The following is a 26,160-nucleotide window of genomic DNA, read 5'->3' on the forward strand; positions in this document are numbered from 1 at the left end:
TTAATGGTGTGTATATAGAAGAAGCAAGATGTTGCTCAGAAAAAAATGAGGATGGATGAGCCAGATACAGTCAGATTAGGGGGACACGATGGAAAGGGCAAGGAATTAATAGTGATTATGTTGTTATAATGGTTGCAATATCCAGCTGCATTTGATGTGGGACTCTAAATGTTGTTGGGGAAAGACTGCTACAAAGGAAAATAATATCAATAAAAGTTGACATAGAGGGCTTACACTATGACAGGCCAAAAAAAAAAAGCTTAGATCATAACAGAGAAAACATATATAAAAAGGATGCAGGAGACATAACTTACAGAGTAGACAGAAATAATTGAACTGAAACTGTGAAGCACAGTCCCTACATGGAAAATTAATGCCTAAGAGTGAACTCTAGAAACAACCAGGTGAAACCATCCAAGACTGGAAACCCGTCACCTCCTGCTCTAGAAAGTTTGGTGATCTGAGGCATTTCTCTCTTGGGCAGCTAACTAGGATTTCAATGCTAGTTTACTTCACAAAAGGAATTATTTTCTTTAGGAGGGTGAAACCAACCTCTTCAAGATATTCTTACCTGATCCCCTTCATGTCCCTGTAGAGCACGCGGTTCAGTACAAATGGAGCATCGTCTAAAGTACAAGCTATATTCCTCAATAGAACCTTCCCTCTATCAGGCAGTAGTAGGTTTTCTTCTAAGAGGGAAATGTGAGCACTGATCTTCTTATTTCCATGGGCTTCAGCATCCTATGGCAAAATGTTTCTGACCATTTATTTGCCAATAGCCAAAGAGCTATTCTCTTAATCATGTCTCCCTTCATTAGCCAGTTTGTGTATCTGAACCCGATAATTTAACTTCCCTGAATAAATGATGCAGATATTACCATTCATAGGCAGTGGGGAAACAGCTGACACCACAGCTGTTCCTGAAACCTGAGTTTTAGTGAGTGGAATAGATATACACTATCTCAATCAGACTAGTTTACTTAAAAATAAAATCTGCCAGGTCTACTTAAATTTAGAGGTTTAAAACTTGGATCCCTTTGAACCATACTCATGTTGTATGGGCTTCAGTTAGAAGTACTTATTTTAGAAAGCTGAGGCAAGAAGATGACTTCATTTCATTCATATTTCTTAACCATCTACTATGATGTGAATATGGGAAAAAATGCTCTCAAGAAATTCTTAACATTGTTTGGCTATGACGTTTGATTTACATCATTTCAGGAAAGGATTACTTGGGGATACAGATTGCAGACTTTACTCAACTACTATTTCTAATTAAAATAACTGAGAATTCTCTGTACCTAAAATATTATAACAATATTATATGTTAACACATATATTAAATATGCCCATAAATTGGGGACATGAGAGACACTTTCTCTGGTATTTGTCTCCTCTTTCTATGTACTTGGGTTTGCTCTTTGTGCTTTTCTTTTCCCTTCTGCCTTGACTCCTCCTTTTCTACATAGAAGATCAATAGGCTAACTAACAAAGATGTATTAAGATATATCTGAGGGTGGGCTTCCCTGGTGGCGCAGTGGTTAAGAATCTGCCTGCCAATGCAGGGGACATGGGTTTGAGCCCTGGTCTGGGAAGATCCCACATGCCGTGAAGCAACTAAGCCCGTGCGCCACAACTACTGAGCCTGTGCTCTACAGCCCGCGAGCTACAACTACTGAGCCCGTGTGCCACAACTACTGAAGCCCACACGCCTAGAGCCCATGCTCTGCAACAAGAGAAGCCACTGCAATGAGAAGCCCGCGCACCACAACAGAGTAGCCCCCGCTCGCCGCAACTAGAGAAAGCCTGCGCACAGCAATGAGACCCAACACAGTCAAAAATAAATAAAATAATTTAAAAAAAAGATGTATCTTAGGGTACTGCAGATCTCTGAAGCAAGTTGGAGCAATACCTCTTTTTCTTGATTGGTCTCCTGTTGCTGGTCACATCATTTCCAACTACATTGGAAAATTCAGCCATTCAGGAGATGATTCCCATAATCAAGTGCTGCTATTTAGCTGGGATGAACGACATAGTTTCCCTGGATCAATGGAAGCTGTGATATATGTAGAAGACAGCCATGCTGTTTCTGCCTGGAAAGAGCAGCAAGCTGGGAGTGTCTGAGGTGGCAGTAGAGCTGTGGACAGTGGTTCATCCAGGTCATGTATTTTAAGTGACAGGATTCTGTAATAGTCTCAGATTGTTTCTAGGCAGTGCTATGAAATATAGTGTCATGTTGGATTCTACTTTATAATGACTTTATGATTTAAATAGTTCCTTTTAAAACTGACTCCCAAAACATCATGCAAGGGAAATGTAGCTTAAACTGCATGTACATCTCCTCACGGCTATTTTTTTTTAAACATCTTTCTTGGAGTGTAATTGCTTTACAATGCTGTGTTAGTTTCTGCTGTATAACAAAGTGAATCAGCTATATGTATACATATATCCCCATATCCCCTCCCTCTTGCGTCTCCCTCCCACCCTCCCTATCCCACCCCTCTAGGTGGTCACAAAGCATAGAGTTGATCTTCCTGTGCCATGCAGCTGCTTCCCACTAGCTAGCTATTTTACATTTGGTAGTGTATATATGTCAATGCTACTTTCTTACTTCGTCCCAGCTTACCCTTCCCCTTCCCCGTGTCCTCAAGTCCATTCTCTACGTCTGCGTGTTTATTCCTGTCCTGCCCCTACGTTCATCAAAACCTTTTTTTTTTTTTAGATTCTATATATATGTGTTAGCATACAGTATTTGTTTTTCTCTTTCTGACTTACTTCACTCTGTATGACAGACTCTAGGTCCATCCACCTCACTACAAATAACTCAATTTCGTTACTTTTTATGGCTGAGTAATAGTCCGTTGCATATATGTGCCACATCTTTTTTTTTTTTTTTTTTTTTGGCGGTACGCGGGCCTCTCACTGCCGTGGCCTCTCCCGCTGCGGAGCACAGGTTCCGGACGCGCAGGCCCAGCGGCCACGGCTCACGGGCCCAGCCGCTCCGCGGCATATGGGATCCTCCCAGAACGGGGCACGAACCCGTATCCCCTGCATCGGCAGGCGGACTCTCAACCACCGTGCCACCAGGGAGGCCCCTCTTTTTTTTTTTTTAGTTTCTGCTTTATAACAAAGTGAATCAGTCATACATATACATCTGTTCCCCCATCCCTTCCCTCTTGCGTCTCCCTCCCTCCCACCCTCCCTATCCCACGCCTCCAGGCGGTCACAAAGCACCGAGCTGATCTCCCTGTGCTATGCGGCTGCTTCCCACTATCTATCTACCTCACGTTTAGTACTGTATATATTCATTCATCTGTCGATGGACACTTAGGTTGCTTCCATGTCCTGGCTACTGTAAATAGTGCTGCAGTGAACATTCCTCATGGTTATTTTTTAATGGCAGTTTATTGTCTGTTCTAGGCTTATCTGACTTTTGGCACAAATGAAATTAGGAATCCCAAGACATAATTTTATTTCTTATACCTTTCCTCTCTGCTTGCCAACTTGCAATCATTCCAGTTGCATCTTTACTAGGCTTTGGGTCATTGTAAAGTATTGGAATGAATAAAACATCTATAGCAGCAATTTCTCAAGAGAATTTAGTGTGTTCCTCCTTTGTAACCATTGCACATCACCTACTGTAAGGAAATTTTTTCTCTTATATATCATTTTAGAAAACACACCTGGGTGAGGGCCTTAAAGGTCTCTGTGTACACTGGCTCCAAGGATACTCCACTTGTCTCTGCAGCATGTTGGATTTGATGCAGCCACTTTTGTCTGGCACAGTTTCTCAGACTCTCAACATGGCTCCTTTCTAAAGTATTCATCAGAAACTCCACAACGCTTTCCAGAACTTGATCTTCACTGCCTCTGAGTTCAGATACAACCAATTCTATGTATTTCTGAAACTGTTTGGAAGACAACCTCACTTCGTGACCAGGGTGTGGCTTTGGAAATTGGATGTGTAGTTTAGCTAAAAGACATAAATACAAAACCAAGAACTAATCAAAAGTTCATTCATCTGTGGGGGAAATTTTCATTCTCCTCTCTTACAGCAAATTGAAGCCACAGACAACTGCTTCCCATGGAAAACCAGGCATATCAAAGGCACCTCAAGTCCACTGTAACATCTTACAGTGACTTCCTATACTGAACTCAAGATGACTCTTATGTCATCTGTTATCGTTTTTTTTTTGTTTGTTTTGTTTTTTTGTGGTGCGTGGGCCTCTCACTGTTGTGGCCTCTCCCGTTGCAGAGCACAGGCTCCAGATGCGCAGGCTCAGCGGCCATGGCTCACAGGCCCAGCCGCTCCGTGCCATGTGGGATCCTCCCAGACCGGGGTGCGAACCCGTGTCCCCTGCATCGGCAGGCGGACTCTCAACTACTGCGCCACCAGGGAAGCCCTATTGTTTTGTTTTAATTCTACCACTCAGCCAGGTGAAACCTCATAACATCATCCTTAGGTCCCTTAAATTCTAGAATCCATCGTGTCTAACTCCTTCATTTTACCCATGTGGACACTTAACTCTATAGAGGTTCAGTAACTTGCCCATGGTCATGTGACCATTTAGTGAAAGATCCAGTATTGGAACCCAGCTCTCCTGACCATTGTGTAGTATCTCTTCCTCTATGGAACATAGTTCTGTTATGAAGTTTTCCCATCTTGTTAAGTGGAAACCACCTCATTATACCTTTTGAAGCTTCATTAAGTAAATTGTCTTTGGAGGCAGTCTAAGACAAGTAGTGTAGTATAATGTACAGTTTGTAGAAGACATAGTTAATGAAGAACACATGACAGTTGATAAACTTAGGTACCTTTGAAGATCAACATATTGGTTACGTTCATTTCTGAAAGGGCTGAAGACCTTAACTAACTCTGATTGCTCTTTCCCTCATGTACTACATACTTTAAGAATTTGAAATCTGTTATGCCAAAGTAATCAGATAAATCCTTAAACCCAGTGAAGAGCAAAATCATTTATACTGGGATCTAAGCAAATGAAGGAGAGAACTTATTACATTAGAATAATATTTTTAGTAGCTTTTGATTGAGAAGAATTGATCAGAAGAGAAAAATATAATATAGGAGAAGAAAAAGTGATTAAGGAGAATAAGAAGTTAAGTAACTTCAGGGGAAACTTGCAAGCCATTCAGACTTGAGAGGTGAATCAGACCTTGTAGAAGCGGAAAAATAAAACAAGAAGGGAAAATAGGCAGAACTGTGGAGTGGTTTGGATTCTTTTAACCCCAAGAGCATGGGTAGCCAGGTACACAGAAGGAACCTAACTAAGTACAGTTAAGGTCTTGGACAAAGCACTCTACAACAATTCAACTCCTGATTGCTCTGACATTTTCTATATTCCCACCAGCAATGCACAAGGGTTCCAATTTTTCCATATCCTTGCAAACACTGTTATTTTCCATTTAAAAAATTATAGTCATGCTACATGAGCAACAAAAGCAAAAATAAATTAGCGGGGCTACATCAAACTAAAAACCTTCTGCACACCAAAAGTAGCAACAAAATGAACACCTACAGTATGGGAGAAAATATTTGCAAATCATATATCTGATAAGGGGTTAATATCCAAAATACGTAAGGAACTCATACAACTCAATAGAAACAAAAAATCTGATTGAAAAATGGGCAGAGGAACTGAATAGATTCTTTTCCAAAGAAGACATGCAAATGACCAAAGGTGCATGAAAAGATGCTCAAACATCATTAATCATCAGGGAAATGCAAATCAAAACCACGAGATATCACATCACACTTGTTAGAATGACTGTCATCAAAAAGACAAGAGATAACAAGTATTGGTAAGGATGTGAAGAAAAGGGAACCCTGGTGGACTGTTGGTGGGAATGTAAATTGGTATAGTTACTGTGGAAAACAGTGTGGAGGTTCCTCAAAAAATTAAAAATAGAACTACCAAATGATCCAGGAATTCTACTTCTGGATATATATCTAAAGGAAATAAAATCACTAACTCGAAGGGATATCTGCATCTCATGTTCGTTGCAGAATTATTCACAATAGCCAAGATATGGAAACAACCTAAGTGTCTGTCAACGAATTAATGGATAAAGAATCATGGGGTGTGTGTGTGTGTGTGTATATATATATATATGACATATGAATTATATATATATATATGTATATATGTGAATGACACATATACCATGGAATATTATTGAGCCATGAGAAAGAAGGAAATCCTGTCATTTGCAACAACATGGATGGACCTTGAGGGCATTATGCTAAGAGAAATAAGTCAGACAAAGACAAATACTGTATGATCTCACTTATATGTGGAATCTAAAAAAGCCAAACTCACAGAAACAGAGTGTAGAATGGTAGTTGCCAGGGGCTGGGGGTGGGGGAAATGGGGAGATGTTGGTCAAAGTGTACAAACTTTCATTATAAGAAAAGTTCTGGGATTCTAATGTACAGCATGGTGATTATAGTTAATACTGCATTGTATACTTGAAAGTTTCTAAGAGAGTAGATTTCAAATGTTCTCATCACAAAAAAAGAAACGGTATTGTGTGAGCTGGTGGAAGTATTAACTAAGCTACTGTGGTAATCATTTCACAATATATGTGCATCAAAGCAATACATCGTACATATTAAACTTACACAATGTTACATGTCAATTATATCTCAATAAAGCTCAAAAAAAATTATAGCCACACTAGTAGGTGTGAAGTGGTATCTCATGGTTTTAGACCAACCAGTGTTTTAACTGTCTATATGCCATAATACCGGGAAACTTGAAGCCAAGTTGTTACCACAACTTAAGAAAATTCTTACATTTTACCTTTCTTCATAGATTCCTTTTCCATTCCCTCCTTGTATGTGTACAAGAGTTCATCAACTTCATTCAGATCCAGGAAGCCTGAGCCATCACAGTCCCACTTCTGAAAGAGGGCATTTAGGAGAAGTCCCCGTCGGACTTGGGAAGCATTTTGTCCAGCCTAGGATACAAACAGGATAACAAAGCACAGAAGATACACCGTACTGTGCTAGCTGGCATCTTAGGCTTATTCCCCCCAAAGTGCAGCACTTTTTATAGAAACAGCTTTACTTTGGGACTAAGCATAAATATGAATGGTAAAATGAAGCATTTATTTTTTTATTATTTAAAAAAATTTTTAATTAAAAAATGTTTTAATGGATTTCATTTTAATTCTCTAAATATCATTTCTTTGTTTCACCTCTAAGCCAAAAAGCAGGCATTCTCTGCATTGAGCTAAAACATTAATTTAGGAAGGGAACTCACTCCTTGAGAATCGTTGATTCATTCCTTTCCACTCCCTTACTAGTTGTTCAAGAATGTGATAAAACATGGGGTGCTCTGCCTGGCTTCTTGATGGAATATGTTTTGTAGTAAAGGGGGTTGAATGGCAGTGTTCAAACAACAAAAAAATGACTGTGTTCAAAAATTCTTTTTTATATTTAACATTGACCTAACTTGATACTAATTTTACTTACGATTTAGACTTTTTTACTAGATTATGTCAACTAGATAGTAATTTAATTTTGTTGCTAAAAGAAAGTGAACATATACCATTTGATTAAATGGGGGGAATAGCAGTTGAGGAGGCAAAAGGAATATCAACTCTAGATTAGGATGAGAAGACTCATAAGACTGATAAGTTTACTGAATATGCCTGGTGAACCTGATTTATGTGTTTCGTATAAGAGTACATAAGCTGTTTATATCAGCTAATGTGTTTGCATTTATCACCTAAGTAAGTAGTAATTTCTTTTTTTTTTTTTTTTTTTGCGGTACGCGGGCCTCTTACTGTTGTGGCCTCTCCCGTTGCGGAGCACAGGCTCCAGATGCGCAGGCTCAGCGGCCATGGCTCACAGGCCCAGCCGCTCCGCCGCATGTGGAATCCTCCCAGACCGGGGCACGAACCCGCGTCCCCTGCATTGGCAGGCGGACTCTCAACCACTGTGCCACCAGGGAAGCCCATAAGTAGTAATTTCTTAAGAGATATGTGCACATGAATAAAAATATATATTCAAGCCACAACTGTACCCCTATGTATGTGCATTTGCAAATGCACTCACACAGCAGACAGTGTACACACACACACACATACACAAACACACATCTTTGCATATACACATTTCTGCTCCTTGGAATCTGCTCTTCCAGCTTTAGAGGAGCAAAAACACAGCTGTAAAATAAACCATCACCTGCCATCAGCAATCATGTTCTTATTAGGGGAATGAGTTCTCTGAGTGTGATCTTAGAATATTTGACATTAAAATGAAGTATTTAATGGCCATGCTGGTTGAACTAAAGTGATAGGTTTGGTTGTAAGTTACTTAAGAAGAGCTAGACTAGGAGCAACTGAGATTGATAGATTTATTTATAATAGTGACCTCACTTGTTTTATTGATTAAATAATATTACTCACCTCTTCTAAGCCACTCATTTTCTCTTCTTTTGTTTCAACAAAGCCCTTCTTAAAAAAGGAGGTGAGGGCTTCACTGACACTCAAGGGGGCATCTTCACCAACAAATGTATCCAGGAGTTGCACAAACTGGAGCAGATTGAAGGAAACTCCATTGAAGGCACTCCTACCTTTTATTTCCTTGTAAGACTGAATATTTCTGATCATCGAGTGTAGGTCTATCAAGGAAGAAACATACATCAAACAGTGAAGTGAACAATTTTATCAAAGTTCTGGAAAATATACGAGTACTTATTGTAATGGACATCTGCTCCTTTTTTTCCTGTCAGGAATTCATGCTCCCTTCATGAGTTCAGCACCCTCCTTTTTTTTTTTTTTTTTTTTGTGGTACGCGGGCCTCTCACCGTTGTGGCCTCTCCCGTTGCGGAGCACAGGCTCCGGACGCGCAGGCTCAGCAGCCATGGCTCACGGGCCCAGCCGCTCCGCGGCATATGGGATCTTCCTGGACCGGGGCATGAACGTGTGTCCCCTGCATCGGCAGGCGGACTCTCAACCACTGCGCCACCAGGGAAGCCCAGCACCCTCCTTTTTTGGTTTAGAAAAACATCTCTCCCCCATTGTCAGTTTAGATGTATCAGGTAGTTCTGAGCTTCCTCCACCCTTGCGTCAAGGATGGCCATGTGATATAGGTCCAGCCAATGATTCACATACGACAGCAATGGAATCCACTATAGGCCAATGAGAATTAGCCCCAGAACTCTTGGGGCAACTACTGGGGGAGAATCAGTCTTCTTGTACTCTGATTCCTGAACTAGTAGGATGTAGGCTTAGAGATGCTCTCATGGACATCTTTGCCACAATACAGTGAAAACTAAAACTGAAAGTTACACAGAGAAGAACAGGGCTGAGAGGCAAAGAGATACTGTCCTGCTGCTATTATTGAGCTCTTGGATTCAGCTGTGCCTGAAGCCAGCTGCAGTCTGGACTCACTAGTTAAATAAGTCTGTAAATACCACCACTACCACGTCTCCCCCAAAGAGTCTTGACTAATATATTTATCTTGAAGCTCAATGTTATAACATGAAGCATATTTCATGAAAAAGCCCAGCGATTTATGTTTGATTTATTAACTAATTCAATCGTTCATGCCCTTATGCTTCCCATATGAGATTTGATGTGACTTAAAAAGGATCACCCATGCAACTGTTACAATGGTAAAGCAAAACTGAGATAAAGAAGTAAGACCAGGAGAAGAGGAACATGAATTAGCAGGCAACAAGAGCTTAATCAATGCCATGCAACTTCATGAAATATTTGGAGGCTAGAAATTTGTTATTTGATCCATGCTTAAATGAGAAAAAAATTACAGATAGGTAGAAAATATCTTGATCTTATAAGTTCTACTACTTGTGGATGAAAGGTAAAATGATAAAATAGTACTTGTTGGAATAATTGTTGTTAAAGACATGGTTTACTGAGAGCTAACATCTACTCTTTATTGTCTCTGTTGAGTAGATCTTCCTTTGTAAGTCTTCAAAAACAAGATAGATCCTCCTGCCTCACATATTTGGATGTGGAACTACCAGGGAGAGAAATAGCTGGAATGATTTCTATTTTTCTCATATCTAACATCTGATTCCCTTTGTATACCTTGATGATAGCTTCAAAGTGGTTTCAGGGCCATTTAACAGTAAAAAGAAAAAAAAATTGGATACGGCCCTCTGTAGCCACAGGTTCTGCATCTGTGGATTCAACTGTGGATCAAAAATATTCAGAAAAAAAATTTCCAGAAAGTTCCAAAAAAGCAAAACTTGAATTTGCCACATGCTGGCAACCATTTACATAGCATTCACATTGTATTTATAACTATTTACATAGTATTTACATTGTATTAGGTATTAAACATAATCTAGAGATGATTTAAGGTATATGGGAAGATGTGCACTGGTTATATACAAATACTATTCCATTTTACATAAGGGACTTGAGCATCCCTGAATATTGGTATTCATGGGGGGAGCTTTGGGGCTGGTTTCCGTGGAACAATCCCCTGCAGGTACTGAGAGACAACTGTATTAATGCATATGTGTTAAAGAGCATTCATCAATAGCACTGCATGTACACTACCACCCAAAACAGTCATCTTGAATATGTTTAGATCCATCAGCTCAGGGACACAATAACGCAACTATCACTCTGCCATTGTGCCTTGGCTAAGTCCAACCCTTATCATCATGTACCACAGTAAATTAAGCTCATCAATTAGAGTGCCATCTATTCTTCCTGGTTTTGTTGTTAACATGTACCTGTGAACTTGGAGTTACCATAGATTAAGTTTGCCTGTTCCTCCTCTTCACATTTGGCATACTTCCTGTTCCAGGTACAAGTCAAAAGTTCACCTATAAAATACAGGTTCCATAATATAGCCAACGTAACTTCACTTTCATAATGGTTTTGCTGTAGAGTATGAATGAAAAGAGGATTAAATGAGAAGTTACCTGACCATGATTTTCCTTCTATTTTTTGGGACTTGGGTTCACAGGATTTGTCTTTCTGAACTTCCTTTTTTTCAGTTTCTAAAAGGTACAAAAGAAAATGCCTATGAGTTGGACATTATATATTCTATTATATATTCTAAAGTTAATAAATGAGAGAAACGCCTTGCATATAGAACACAAAAACTTTCTTTCAGGTCCTTTCCTATATATGCTGTATCATAGTGGTATCACTTAATAACTCTAGTTGTTGGGAGCAGCTCTGTGACAGAGGCTATTTGTTGTACCCAAATTTGGCCATGCAAATTAAGGGCTATATTTCCTAGCCTCCCTGGCAGCTAGGTGTCACTATATGCCTAAATTCCGACCAATGAACTGTGATGGGAAATGATGTAATACCTATCCTTTCTCCTCACCTGGTGGTCAGAATGTGGACATGGTGGTGAGCTATCTTGGACCACGTGGTTGGAGGAGACACAAGACAGAAAGAGCTTGAGCCTCTGTTGATTTCATGGGGCTGAGCTGTCATATAAATTTTGACTTTTACATGAGAAACAAAGAAACTCCTGTCTTGTTTAGACATTGTTATTTTGTTTTGCTTTTGTTTGTTTTTTAGACACTTATTTTGGATCACTGTTACAGATAGTCAAAATGAAGTCCTCACTAATAATACATCTGACTGAATAGAAACTTCACTAACTTTTTAGCTGTATCCCTACTATGCAGGGAGAGCCAGAAATTAGTAGTCTTGTTTCATGGAGAAATAAGTATAATGCTAAAAAAAATGAAAGATTTAAAATTAGTTAATGTTAGTGTAGAATCTAGAACATAGGTTACCCATCTCTTAGGAGGTTTTTTTTTTTTTTTTTTTTTTTTGCAGTACGTGGGCCTCTCACTGTTGTGGCCTCTCCCATTGCAGAGCACAGGCTCCGGACACGCAGGCTCAGCAGCCATGACTCACGGGCCCAGCCGCTCCGCGGCATGTGGGAGCTTCCCGGACCGGGGCAAGAACCCGTGTCCCCTGCATCGGCAGGCAGACTCTCAACCACTGCGCCACCAGGGAAGCCCAAAAGTGAGATACTTTTAAAATTGAAATAAAGGAAATTTATTTCTTTTATTCTGATATCAGACACCACATTTAAAATAAAAGGGCTTCTACTGCCTTTTCAGAGGTCCAACAAAAATTTCTACATGTAATATTACCAGATTTCTTCCTTACAAATGGGCTTCTAGTGTTAAAGCAATTCTAGGTAAATTGATAATAGAGACTTTCTGGTTTGCAGGTAATTGATTACTCAAGGTCTAGACTCATGTTGAGTAGCAAAATATATATGAAGATTGCATGACCTTATATGTCAGGAAGAGATCCTAACTGAAATGAATATTTCCTGAAAGGACTTTAAAAACCACTGTACAAAACAAAGAGCTGATGTAGAAGAACTATATTACTACCTGAAAGATGACCTTTTCTGCTTGATACCGAAATTTTCTCTTGCACTTCAGGACTCATGAATAGTTGCTCTTCATAGGTTTGCCCCTGAGTCCTTTCTTCCTGTGGAAGGATTTCAGTGTACTCAAAGGAAATAGCCTCCCTAGATTTTTCACTTTCTCCTAAGATACTACCTTTTCTTGATTGTGAAGTTGACTCTATGTCCTCTTGTTTTTCTAGAATTGTCTCTATGGGTGGTTGTTGTTCTGCAGTTGACTCTCTGAGTGCTCCTTGTTCTGCAACTGACCCTCTGGGTCGTCCTTGATCTAATAGGGATTCTCTGTGTGCTTCCTGTTCTGCAGTTGACCCTCTGGGGTGTCGATCTAAGAGTGACTCTCTGTGTGATCCCTGTTCTGCAATTGACCCTCTGTGTGGTCCCTGTTCTAACACTGACTCTCTATGTGGTCCCTGTTCTTCAGGTGACCCTCTGTGTGATCCTTGTCCTGTTGTTGACTCTTCATGTTGTCCTTGTGCTGTTACTGATTCTCTGTAAAGTCCTTGCTCTGCAGCTGGTTCAGTGTGGATTCCTGGTGGTACTCCTTGTTCTGTTATTGACTCATTATGTGGTCTTTGTTCTATTATTAACTCTCTACTTGATCCTTGTTCTGGAGTTGACCCTGTGTAGGTTCCTCGTTTTGCTACTGATTCTTTGTTCAATTCTTGTTCTCCAGTTGACTCTTTGTCTTGTTCTTGTTCGTTGGCTGAAATTCTGTTTGGTTCTTGGTTTGCACTTGCCCCTCTCTGCTGTTCTGGTGGGCTTTGTGGTAGTGTTGATTTTCTATGTTTATCATGTTTATGTTGATCTTCTGGATTTGCTAATAATTTACTTTGGCTTTTGCTAGCATGTTTTTCAGAAAGTAATGTATTCATCTCTAAGAGTACTTTGTCAAAGTCTTCATAAATGTGCTTCTGATTATCCATGTCTCCCCAGAACTCAGGCAAGTCTATCTCTCCAAATTCAACAAACGGCCCTAACACAGAAAACAAAACATTTACCTAAACAATTGATCTTATAGTGTAGAATCAGAGCTAGTAAATTAATGTAAAAAAGCAATGGGGGCTTCCCTGGTGGCGCAGTGGTTGAGAGTCCGCCTGCCGATGCAGGGGACGCGGGTTCGTGCCCCGGTCTGGGAGGATCCCACATGCCGCGGAGCGGCTAGGCCCGTGAGCCATGGCTACTGGGCCTGCGCGTCCAGAGCCTGTGCTCTGCAACGGGAGAGGCCACAGCAGTGAGAAGCCCACGTAATGCAAAAAAAAAAAAAAAAAAAAAAAAAAAAAAAAAAAAAAAAGCAATGGGCTGTGATGACCTAGATGGGTGGGATGGGAGGGGTGTGAGGGAGGGCCAAGAGGGAGGGGATATATGTATACGTATAGCTGATTCCCTTCATTGCGCAGCAGAAGTTAATACAACTTTGTAAAACAATTATACTCCAATTAAAAAAAAATCTATACGGGAAAAGAATTTGAAAAAGAATGGATGTATGTGTATGTATAACTGAATCACTTTGCTGTACACCTGAAACTAACACAACATTGTAAATCAACTATACTCTATTATACTTTTTTTTTTTTTTTTTTTGCGGTACGCGGGCCTCTCACTGTTGTGGTCTCTCACGCTGCGGAGCACAGGCTCTGGATGCGCAGGCTCAGCAGCCATGGCTCACGGGCCCAGCCGCTCCGCGGCATGTGGATCTTCCCAGACTGGGGCACGAACCCGTGTCCCCTGCACCGGCAGGCGGATTCTCAACCACTGCGCCACCAGGGAAGCCCTATACTCTATTATAAAATAAAAAATAAAGAAAAGCAATCAGCACAGTGACTGTAATATAGACCTATTGCTTTAAATAAATATCAGTTACCTTTCCCAGCAACCCAATAAAAATCAAAAAGGTATCTAAAGGAACATAAAAGATGCTCACTACTGTAAATTAGAAATAATCCCTTCCTAAAAGGTATGGTTTTGGAAATGAACATGATTCTTCTTTTGCTACTAGGAGATTTGCTTAGACTTCCAAGGCAAATAGAATTTATCCTCTACTCTTGGTCCTCCCACAATAAGCATAGCATAGGGCTTAGGAAAGCGACAAATATCTTTCACCTCATATACCTTTTCAGTATCTGCAATACCAAAATAAAAGCAAAGTTCTATTACAATCTTTCACTGAGCTACATTTTTCCAATATTCATTTTCTCTCCCTTCCCTCTTCCCTCTCTTTCTTCTTCATTCCTCAATTCTTTTTCTCCACAACTTATGTGGACACCTGGTTCAGAATTCTAGGGAAAGATTGGATAGCACTCATGAGAATCCCACTGTTAAACAACAACAACAACAACAAAACAACCCTGATATCCAGGACTACAGAAAATGGGACTCATGCCACAAGATTGTACCCCTTCCTCCCAAAACAGTTAGTATTTAAGTTCTAAAACTGCTATTCCCACAATTTTCAGGGTACTCTATGTACATTATCCATAGATTTTTAACTATCCAAGTAATAAATTTTCACACAAGTAAAATATTCACTTTCTTTGGAAAGCTCATCCATTCAAAGACCTTCTCTTTAAAAAATAAAAATATAACCCACAATCCTTTTGTTTTGGGAGTAATATAAAAAAGATATTTTACTGTATAAGTACAGTAGAGGTGTACAAGTAAAAGTGCTTGAGAGAGAGAGGTGTGGCCAAGAGGCCAGATTAGGAAGACCACAAGGTCACCTCCTTCCTTGGGCACACCAAAATTACAACTATTTACAGAGCGACTATCCAAGAAAGCAGAAAAGATTTTACGCAACTAAAGACATAAAGAAGGAACCACTATGAGATAGGCAGGAGGGGCAGAGATGTGGTATAATCAAGACCCACACCCCTGGGTAGGTGACCCACAAACAAGAGGATAATTACAATTGCAGAGGTTCTCTGCAAGGAGCAAGGGGTCTAACTCCCACATCAGGATCCTAGACTGGAGGTCCTGCCCCAGAACATCTGGCTTTGAAGGGCAGCAGGGCCCTTAAAGACTGGTACCTGGAAACTATAAGACATTGATGAAAGAAATTGAAGATGACACAAATGGAAAGATACGCTGTGCTTATGGACTGGAAGAATCAATATTGTTAAAATGACTATATTACCCAAGGCAATCTACAGATTCAGTGCAATCTCTATCAAAACAACAATGGCATTTTTCACAGAACTAGGACAAATAATTCGGAAATTTTTATAGAAACACAAAAGACCCTGAATAGCCAAAACAATCTTGAGAAAGAAGAAGCTGGAGCTATCGCACACCCTGATTTCAAAATATATTACAGGGAATTCCCTGAGGTTCGGTGGTTAGGACTTTGCACTTTCACTGCCAAGGGCATGGGTTCAATCCCTGGGCAGGGAACTAAGATCCCACAAGTCGTGCAGTGTGGCCAAAAAACCCCCACAAAAACCCAAACAAACAAACAAAAGCTATGGTAATCAAAACAGTATGGTACTGGAACAAAACTGGCACGTAGATCAATGGAAAAGAATAGAGAGACCAGAAATGAACCCACACTTAATATCGTCAATTAATCTACAACAAAGAAGGTAAGAGTATACAATGGGGAAAGACAGTCTCTTCAATAAATAGTGTTGGGAAAACTAGACAGCTACATGCAAAAGAATCAAGCTGAATTACTTTCTCACACCATGTACAAAAATAAAATCAAAATGGATTAAAGACGTAAATGTAAGACCTGAATCCATTAAACTCCTAGAAGAAAACATTGGCAGTAGGCTCTTTGACACCTGCCTTAGTGATGTATTTTTGGATATGTCTCCTTAGGCAAGGGAAACAAAAGCAAAAATAAACAAATGGAACAGTATCAAACTAAAAAGCTTTGGCACAGCAAAGGAAACTATCAACAAAACAAAAAGACAGCCTAATGAATGGGGGAAGATATTTATAAATGATATATCTGCTAAAGGGTTAATATCCAAAATGAAGAAGACATACAAACCAACATCAAAAAAACAACCTGATTAAAAAATGGACAGAGGACCCAAATAGACTTTTTTCCCAGAGAAGATGTACAGATGGCCTACAGATACGTGGAAGATGCTCAACATCACACTAATCATCAGGGAAATGCAAATCAAAACCACAATGAGATACCACCTCATACCTGTCAGAATGGCTATCATCAAAAAGACAACAAATAATAAGTGCTGGCAAAGATATGGAGAAAAGGGAACCCTTGTGCACTGCTGGTGGTATTGTAAATTGATGCAGCCACTATGGAAAACAGTATGGAGATTCCTCAAAAAATTAAAAGTAGAACTGCCGTATGACCCAGAGAACAAATGGCTGGTTGCCAGAAGGGTTTGAGGTGTGGGTGAAACAGGTGAAGTGAATTAAAAGGCACAAACCTCCAGTTATATAATAAATAAGTCACAGGGATGTAATATACAGCATAAAGAATATGGTCAATCATATTGTGATGTTTGTAGGGGGATAGATTGTTACTAGACTCATCACGGTGATTATTTCCTAATACATGAAAATGTCAAATCATTATGTAGTACATTTGAAACTAACATAATATTGTACATCAACTATATTTCAATAAAAAATGCTTGGGAGAAGGAAACATTTTTCTTAGAAACCTTAGAATTCTAAGTTGGACATTAAAACTGGAATTACCACTACCAACTTAATTTCCAAAACATTCAGATTGTCACTAAAGCACCCCTTCACTTGAATGAATTTAAAATTGAATTCTAGCTGAGCTCTGACTTAACAACTTTTAGTATTACACCATAGTGAAAAACACATCTAGTTGTGATGAAGACTGAATTTTGTGTGGAATGAACAACTAGATAGAGCTATCATGATCTAAGGGAGATGTTATATGAAGGGATTCCACGGGGATAGAATGACCTTGTATTATCATTTCGGTGTACTGCATCACTCCAGCTTGAGCATGCTCCCTCTGAGTGGCACTTACATTGTCTTGGGTTTCGGAGTAAACCTCTGAGCACTTTTGAACTTTGGTCATAGAATGTTTCCAGCAAAGCCAATGTCTTCTGCCGATCCAAAAACCCTACCTAAGCAGAAAGTTGGCAATTAGTTGTTACAGAAGATTTGAAATTTTTATGTAGATGGAATATTGAAGATTTTATCATTACCACCAGCACCGTAATCATGTTAAGTAAAAGCTGCAGAGTCAAAATCAGGAAAGTTATATCTTGCCTTTAGGCTTATACTCTACTTCCCCTTCCTGTAACATTTAGTAGCTGCATAAATATTTGTTGTTACTTACTTAATTGCTAAAACCAATACATGATGTTCAGTTATTATCTAATCTGACCTGAGTATGACATTCAGAACAATTAATTGCTCCCTACTTGTTCTTTTTTTGCACTGTTTTTATTTCAAGAAAAATTTCCATTAGAGAAAAATATAGAAAATGATAAAACTAACACTTGTGTTCCCAACACCCAGAAATTATGTTTGTTAACATTTTATGTATGTACTTTAAATACTGATATAATACACGTTCCCTTGCTTTTATTTACTCAACATTGAGATCTGATTCATGTATTTAAGGAAATATATTTTATTTCTTTAATTGATGCATGGTATTCTATAATATGAAAACATCCTAATTTTTAAAAACACCCCTCTATGGATGAGCATTTAGATTATTTCCAGTATTTTGATACCAAAATAATGTTGCAGTGGATATCCTTACATACTTCTCTTTGTATACATATGTAAACATTTCCTTAGGGTAAATAAACAGAAGTATAATTAATGGATTGTGTATAATGTGCATTTTCAATTTTAGTAGTTATTGCCAAATAGCTCTACAAAACACCTATACCAATTTACATTCTCACCAGCACTGAATGAGGATATAACTTCTCCATATCCATGCCAATATTTGATATTGTTAGAATTTATAATCTGATGGATAAAAAATGGTATCTAACCACTGGCATTTTTCACAGAACTAGAGCAAAAAATTTCACAATTTGTATGGAAACACAAAAGACCCCGAATAGCCAAAGCAATCTTGAGAACGAAAAATGGAGCTGGAGGAATCAGGCTCCCTGACTTCAGACTATACTACAAAGCTACAGTAATCAAGACAGTATGGTACTGGCACAAAAACAGAAAGATAGATCAATGGAACAGGATAGAAGGCCCAGAGATAAACCCATGCACATATGGTCACCTTATCTTTGATAAAGGAGGCAGGAATGTACAGTGGAGAAAGGACAGTCTCTTCAATAAGTGGTGCTGGGAAAACTGGATAGGGACATGTAAAAGTATGAGATTAGATCACTCCCTAACACCATACACAAAAATAAGCTCAAAATGGATTAAAGACCTAAATGTAAGGCCAGACACTATCAAACTCTTAGAGGAAAACATAGGCAGAACACTCTATGACATAAATCACAGCAAGATCCTTTTGGACCCACCTCCTAGAGAAATGGAAATAAAGACAAAAATAAACACATGGGACCTAATGAAACTTAAAAGCTTTTGCACAGCAAAGGAAACCATAAACAAGACCAAAAGACAACCCTCAGAATGGGAGAAAATATTTGCAAATGAAGCAACTGACAAAGGATTAATCTCCAAAATTTATAAGCAGCTCATGCAGCTCAATATCAAAAAAACAAACAACCCAATCCAAAAATGGGCAGAAGACCTAAATAGACATTTCTCCACAGAAGATATACAGACTGCCAACAAACACATGAAAGGATGCTCAACATCACTAATCATTAGAGAAATGCAAATCAAAACTACAATGAGATATCATCTCACAACGGTCAGAATGGCCATCATCAAAAAATCTAGAAACAATAAATGCTGGAGAGGGTGTGGAAAAAAGGGAACACTCTTGCACTGCTGGTGGGAATGTGAATTGGTACAGCCACTATGGAGAATGGTATGGAGGTTCCTTAAAAAACTACAAATAGAACTACCATATGACCCAGCAATCCCACTACTGGGCATATACCCTGAGAAAACCTTAATTCAAAAAGAGACATGTACCAAAATGTTCATAGCAGCCCTATTTACAATAGCCCAGAGATGGAAACAACCTAAGTGTCCATCATCGGATGAATGGGTAAAGAAGATGTGGCACATATATACAACGGAATATTACTCAGCCATAAAAAGAAATGAAATTGAGCTATTTGTAATGAGGTGGATGGACCTAGAGTCTGTCATACAGAGTGAAGTAAGTCAGAAAGAGAAAGACAAATACTGTATGCTGACACATATATATGGAATTTAAGAAAAAAAATGTCATGAAGAACATAGGGGTAAGACAGGAATAAAGACACAGACCTACTAGAGAATGGACTTGAGGATATGGGGAGGGGGAAGGGTAAGCTGTGACAAAGTGAAAGAGCGGCATGGACATATATACACTACCAAACGTAGGGTAGATAGCTAGTGGGAAGCAGCCGCATAGCACAGGGAGATCAGCTCGGTGCTTTGTGACCGCCTGGAGGGGTGGGATAGGGAGGGTGGGAGGGAGACGCAAAAGGGGAGGGATATGGGAACATATGTATATGTATAACTGATTAAATTTGTTATAAAGCAAAATAAAAAAAAATAGATAACCAACAAGAACCTGCTGTAATAAATAAATAAATTAATTTAAAAAAATGGTATCTAATTATTTTAATTTGCATTTCCCTGATTATTAGTGAGATTAAATATATTACATTTTCATATGTTTATTATGTACTTGGGTTTCCTGATCAATGAATGGCTTTTTTTTTTAAAGATTTTTTTGATGTGGACCATTTTTAAAGTCTTTATTGATTTTGTTACAATCTTGCTTCTGTTTTATGTTTTGTTTTTTTGGCCACGAGGCATGTGGGATCTTAGCTCCCTGACCAGTGATTGAACCCATACCTCCTGCATTGGAAGGGGAAGTCTTAACCACTGGACCGCCAGGGAAATCCCCCAGTGAATGGCTTTTTCTTGTCCTTTCCCATTTTTTCAGTTGGCATGAGTAGTCTGTTTCTTATTAACTTATAAATTTTTGATAATGATCATTCTGTTATCTATATAGCAAATAGTCTTTCTCAGTTTATCTCTTATCAATGTCAGTTAATCTCTTATTAACTTAACTTTTGGTGAGTTTAGCCGTATCACTGTTCTAAATTTTGAAGTAGTCAAATGCATCAATCATTTCCTCTATGGTTTGTGCTTACTTGCTGTTTTATTTAGGAAGTATTACCTATACTGAGGTCAAAAGGCACGCTCTATTTCTGCTTCTAAAACTTAAAAAATTTTGTTTTCCACATCTAGGTCTTTGATCAGATGGATTTTTCCTCATTAAGGAGACTGAAATCTAATTTTTTTTTCAATATGGAAGCCAATCATCCCAATATCATTTATTGATCAGTCCCTTCCCACTAGTTTACATCCATGTTATACACTAAATTCCCACATTCTCATAGGTCTGATGCCAGGTTCAATATTCTGTTAATATAACTTTATTTTTATAAATCAGGAAAATTCTCCCCAACTTGTTCTTCTTTTTAGAATTGTTTTTGCTATATTTGGACCTTCATTTTTCCATACAATTTTTAAAAACTAAAGCTTTGAAAAATAACATACAGAAAAGTACACAAATAATAAGTGTATGGTTTTATGAATTATCACAGTATAAACATACACATGAGCTGTTTCTCAAAGGAGAATAGTTAACTTTAGTAGAAGGCATGGTTTTGCTCCAAAACTTGAGGGATCTACATTGTGATTCTACTATTGCAACTTGCGATAGCTTTCTAATTTGCCCTGTTCATTTCAAATACTGTAGGATCTTCTAGGCGATAAGGCACAAGATAAAGAAGAGGCTTTGTAATGCAGCCTAGAAAGCCTACAAGACCTTTTCTTGCTCTGGGATCCCCTTTGCCAGCTGATGGCTCAGTTAACACAAAAGAGCAGCACAGATTGATACAAATGTGGTAAAGGTTGTTCCTAAAATGTAAAAAGGTCCAATAAGCATTATGCTTCTTTCTTAGTAGTAGGTGGCACAGGATACGGCAATTTGCCTCATATTTGAAACAGATATCCTGTCATGCTTCCAACTACTGGAAGCTAAAAATTTTACCGATGTAGAAAACACTGAATTTTTATGGTTTTTATCTTCCACCCTCTGACACACATGGAGCTTACCAAGGCATCTAATCCTTCCAGCTCATCCAGTCCAATCACCACAACGGAAATCATCAAGGTGGTGAACCTGTATGATGTTCTATGATATGTCAACACAATCAATGTCTCTGCGTACTAAATTATGATAGAAAGAAAAAGAGCTGCCTTAGCCCTATGCCAAGGCAGTGAAAGGATGCTGCTGTTCCTAATAGGTGAAATCAAGCTTCTTTTGTTGGTCCTTGCAAACTGCTCTAGAGAAAATAGTAGTTGCCAGATCAGTTGTCATGAATGATGGATCTGTGTCAATTTGGTCCAATAAAGGTTCCACATCTTGAATAGCAGCTGCAAATGGTGTTAGTGTAATCTACAAATATTCTTCAAGATCTACCTACCTTCTGCATAGGCAAAACAGAAGAACTAGATAAGAATGTAATAAGAATGTTATTTTCTGAATCCTTCATATCACTAATATATTTTCATATCTAATCTCTGTGGAATTGTGTTTTTTTAAATTTGTTTTTGTTATCCATTTGTTTTTTACCATTTTGGCAGGCAGAGAAAGTTCACCATGATAGCCTTCAGCCCCTAATTTGTGAGAATTCTGCTAGTTGCTGTACATGTCTATTTCAGTTGTACATTCAAGAACCAGAAATAAATATAGCTAGGTCCCACAGATTAACTGGGTCTATGATATAACCTTGGACCAAAACAGCATTTATCACTTGACATCCATAAGCCCTAACTTTAACCAATGGTCCACTGGGGCACTTTGGGATACCAGGGATTAGTGTTAACTTGGACTCTGGTAATCTCTGAAAGTCTGGTGGAATATTTCCCTTTTTCCAATGCATATTCACCCTAGTAAAAGGCTATATGCCCTTTGAGGAAGGCTTGAAGTAAGATCTAGAGTATATGCTCCTAGCAGAATTCTTCCTCAAGAAGGCCAGCCTCCACTTCAACCAAAGCCTTCTGGGTGTATCAACTGCTTGTCTGGGAACTGGATGAGAAGCCAAAACTCTCCATTGTGGTGTCTCATCTCATGTTTCTGGCCCCATAGTTAGAGCTTTTCTGTAAACAGTTCTAGTAATAATTTAGTAGATATCCTACCTACGTAATTCCTAAGAAAAGCATGATCACTACAGAATATCTATGAGTCAAAGCATTCATATGGCCATTTTAATTTCTGCTGTTCATTGTGGTAATTCCAATCATACGTTCAGGAACTAGGTAAAAAACCACAGTATGAGTCCTAGACAAATAAGGCCTATTATAATATGGCCTTTAACCTTGGGCACTAAGTCAAAATACCATTTATCTATGATATTAACTTTGACCAGTAGACTCTATCTCTGGCAGTTAAATGCCACTTGTCTTCTAGGAATCCCATCAGTTCCTTGAAACTAGAAAGCCCACTTCAATGCCACTATCTCCTACCATCATTCCCAACCTACAGAGGACAGCTACCAAAGAGCATTTTAGGGATGTTAGTGCTCCCGTCATTAATGGATTTCTCAGGGATTGTCACCTGGGGACTCTTGGGGAATAGGTTGAATATGCGTAGGCTACCTATGAGAAATCAACTTCGTCAATTTTACAAGCCTTTGGATTTATTCCTTTATAGCATGCCATGAAGGCTCTGGCATCTCAATCTCATTGAATGTAGGCTGTATTTGAGTCAAGGTTACAGTTAATCTACCAAGAAAACTGTTAAAACCATTTCCAAGATACTAAAAATATTACTGCTTAGCAAATCTTCTAAGTGTAATGATATTGATAAATCTGGGCTAATCCAAAGTTATATCCATCCTCCTAAGTCTAAAAGTTTTATAAACAGGAATTCTCTGTCGGTCCAGTGGTTAGGACTTTACCTTCCACTGCAGGGGGCACGGGTTTGATCCCTGGTGGGGAACTAACGTCCCACATGCCACGTGACGTGGCCAAAAAAAAAATTTTTATAATCAATTCCCACACATGTTCCCCAAGTTTCTGCTGCTATGAATTAGCAAAAACTTGCTATTCTCCTGGAATACTAACAATCACCTTTCTCTACAGATTTGACTAGTCTTCTTGGGGCATGCTGAGATCTGACTTTTGGGTCTAAAGGCAATGGATGATACACAGGTGGGCCTTAAGGAAAATAGCTAATTGCCCCAAGTGAAGTTATAGGTTCTGTAAGGAAAGAAAAGCTTATATCCTCAAAAAAAGGAGAGAAGGGATTGCTTTTGCTGCCAAGGGAGTCTTCAGGGAGGTTCGTGGCACAAGTCTCAGCTTCCATCCAAATGTAACCATTCCAAGTCTCAGCATCCCTCTATTTTCCAAGCAATGTGCTGACTTTCACACGAGAGACTTATGAATTTGGCTTATGTTTTCATTCTGTCCCATTAAACTTGGGGGCTGATTTTTTTAAATCTATATCTGCTCTGAAGCTACAAGAAATAGAAATTCCTTTAGAGTCATCATGGACATTTTCTGGTTTTGTGACTGCAACTTGAGCTGAGCATTTAAAGCCCTGAGCTTGTCTTTTACTTTCTATAACCTCTCCAATGCAGTGAGATGAAGCTCAATCACCGACAGCCCTTGTAGTCAGCACTATTACAATTATGATAAAATGCAGCAGCCACTTGGTCTCTTAAAGCCCAAGGCACTTCATCCCAAGCAACCATAAGTGATCATTTAAAATTTTTTTCATTGAGGAATAATAAATATGCAATAAAGGGTATACATCTTAAGTGTTTAGCACAATAAATGTTTACCTATCTATATACTGTGTAAACATTACTCAGATAAAGATATAGACCATTTTTATCAGCTCTAGAAGGCTCCTTCATGGTTTCTGTTAGTCAATAATTCCCCCAAAGGTAGTAATTATTCTGATATTTATCACTATAGATTAGTTTATCTGTTATTGAATTTCATATAATTGGAGTTATATAATATATGATCTTTTGTGTCTTTTTTTGTTGAACATTTTATCTGTGAATGTTATTCATGTTTCATTTGACTGTAATTCTTTTTCCATTGCTACACAATATTCTACTGTATGAATATATATATGAAAATTTATTTAATCATTTTATTGTTGATGTACATTTGTATTGTTTTTAGTTTTTGACTGCTATGAACACTTTTTGGATTTTTTGGTCAATTTCAATGAAGCATAATTTACATCCAGTAAAATGCATCATTTTTTTTTTTTTTTTTTGCGTTACGCGGGCCTCTCACTGCTGTGGCCTCTCCCATTGCGGAGCACAGGCTCCGGATACGCAGGCCCAGCGGCCATGGCTCACGGGCCCAGCCGCTCCGCGGCATGTGGGATCCTCCCGGACCGGGGCACAAACCCGTGTTCCCTGCATCGGCAGGCGGACTCTCAACCACTGCGCCACCAGGGAAGCCCTAAAATGCATCATTTTAAAGTGTACAGTTCAGGGACTTCCCTGGCAGTCCAGTGGTTAAGACTTCGCCTTCCAATGCAGGGGATGCAGGTTGGATCTCTGGTCGGGGAGCAAGGTCCCACATGCCTCACGGTCAAAAAACCAAAATATAGAACAGAAGCAATAATGTAACAAATTCAATAAAGACTTTTAAAACGGTCCACGTCAAAAAAAATATTTAAAAAGTGTACAGTTTAATGAGTTTTGATAGTGTATACACCCAAGTAACTACTACCACAATGAAGAGAAAGAACATTTTCATGAAACCAAAAGTTCTCTTGTGCCACTTTGCAGTCAGTCCCCTCTACTCATGGCCCCAGAAAACTACCAGTCTGCTTTCTACTGTTGTAGATTAGTTTTCTGTGTTTTAGATTTTCATACAATGAAATCATGTAGTGTGTTCTCTTCTGTGACTGCCTTCTTTCACTTAGCATAATTTTTTTTTTTTTTTTGCGGTACGCAGGCCTCTCACTGTTGTGGCCTCTCCCGTTGCAGAGCACAGGCTCCGGACGTGCAGGCTCAGCGGCCATGGCTCATGGGCCTAGCCGCTCCACGGCATGCGGGATCTTCCCGGACTGGGGCACGAACCTGCGTCCCCTGCATCGGCAGGCGGACTCTCAACCACTGCGCCACCAGGGAAGCCCCATAATATTTTTAAAATTCCTCAACGTTATATTATATATCAGTAGTTCATTCTCTTTCATTGATGAGTAGTAATTCCACTGTGTGGCTATACTACCGTGTGTTTATCCACAAGTTATGGACATCTGAGTTGTTTCCAGTTTCGAGCTGTTACGAATGAGTCTGTTAAGAACATTAAATATGTCTTTGGGTATACATATGTTCAGATTTCTCTCATTCCATTTTATTTCTCCTAGGTAAATATCTCGGAGTGGAATTGCTGGTTGATGGGTCATATGGTAAGTATATGTTTAACTTTTTAAGAAACCACCAAACTGGGAATTCCCTGGCGGTCCAATGGTTAGGACTCTGTGTTTTCACTGCCCAGGGCACAGGTTCAATCCCTTGTCGGGGAACTAAAATCCTGCAAGCTGTGCGGTGTGGCCAAAAAAAAAAAAAAAAGAAACCACCAAACTGTTTTGCAAAGTGATTGTTCCATTTCTATCAGCAATGTATGAGAATGCTGGT

The 26,160-nt window shown here is 39.0% G+C and overlaps 1 protein-coding gene across 1 annotated transcript in view; it reads right to left on the reverse strand.

Moving 5' to 3' along the window:
- EFCAB5 (EF-hand calcium binding domain 5) overlaps positions 1-26,160 on the reverse strand; it is a gene marked incomplete at its 3' end in the record, with an annotated part of 120,357 nt that overhangs the window by 23,325 nt on the left and 70,872 nt on the right. Inside the window, 8 exon segments of the mRNA XM_079725460.1 lie at positions 572-741; positions 3,684-3,973; positions 6,822-6,978; positions 8,434-8,648; positions 10,737-10,829; positions 10,929-11,006; positions 12,378-13,385; positions 17,388-17,487. Of these exon segments, the coding sequence (XP_079581586.1) occupies positions 572-741; positions 3,684-3,973; positions 6,822-6,978; positions 8,434-8,648; positions 10,737-10,829; positions 10,929-11,006; positions 12,378-13,385; positions 17,388-17,487 (2,111 nt within the window).

The sequence above is a fragment of the Hyperoodon ampullatus genome (assembly GCF_949752795.1).
Source record: "Hyperoodon ampullatus genome assembly, chromosome: 19".
NCBI classification, from domain to species: domain Eukaryota; kingdom Metazoa; phylum Chordata; class Mammalia; order Artiodactyla; family Ziphiidae; genus Hyperoodon; species Hyperoodon ampullatus.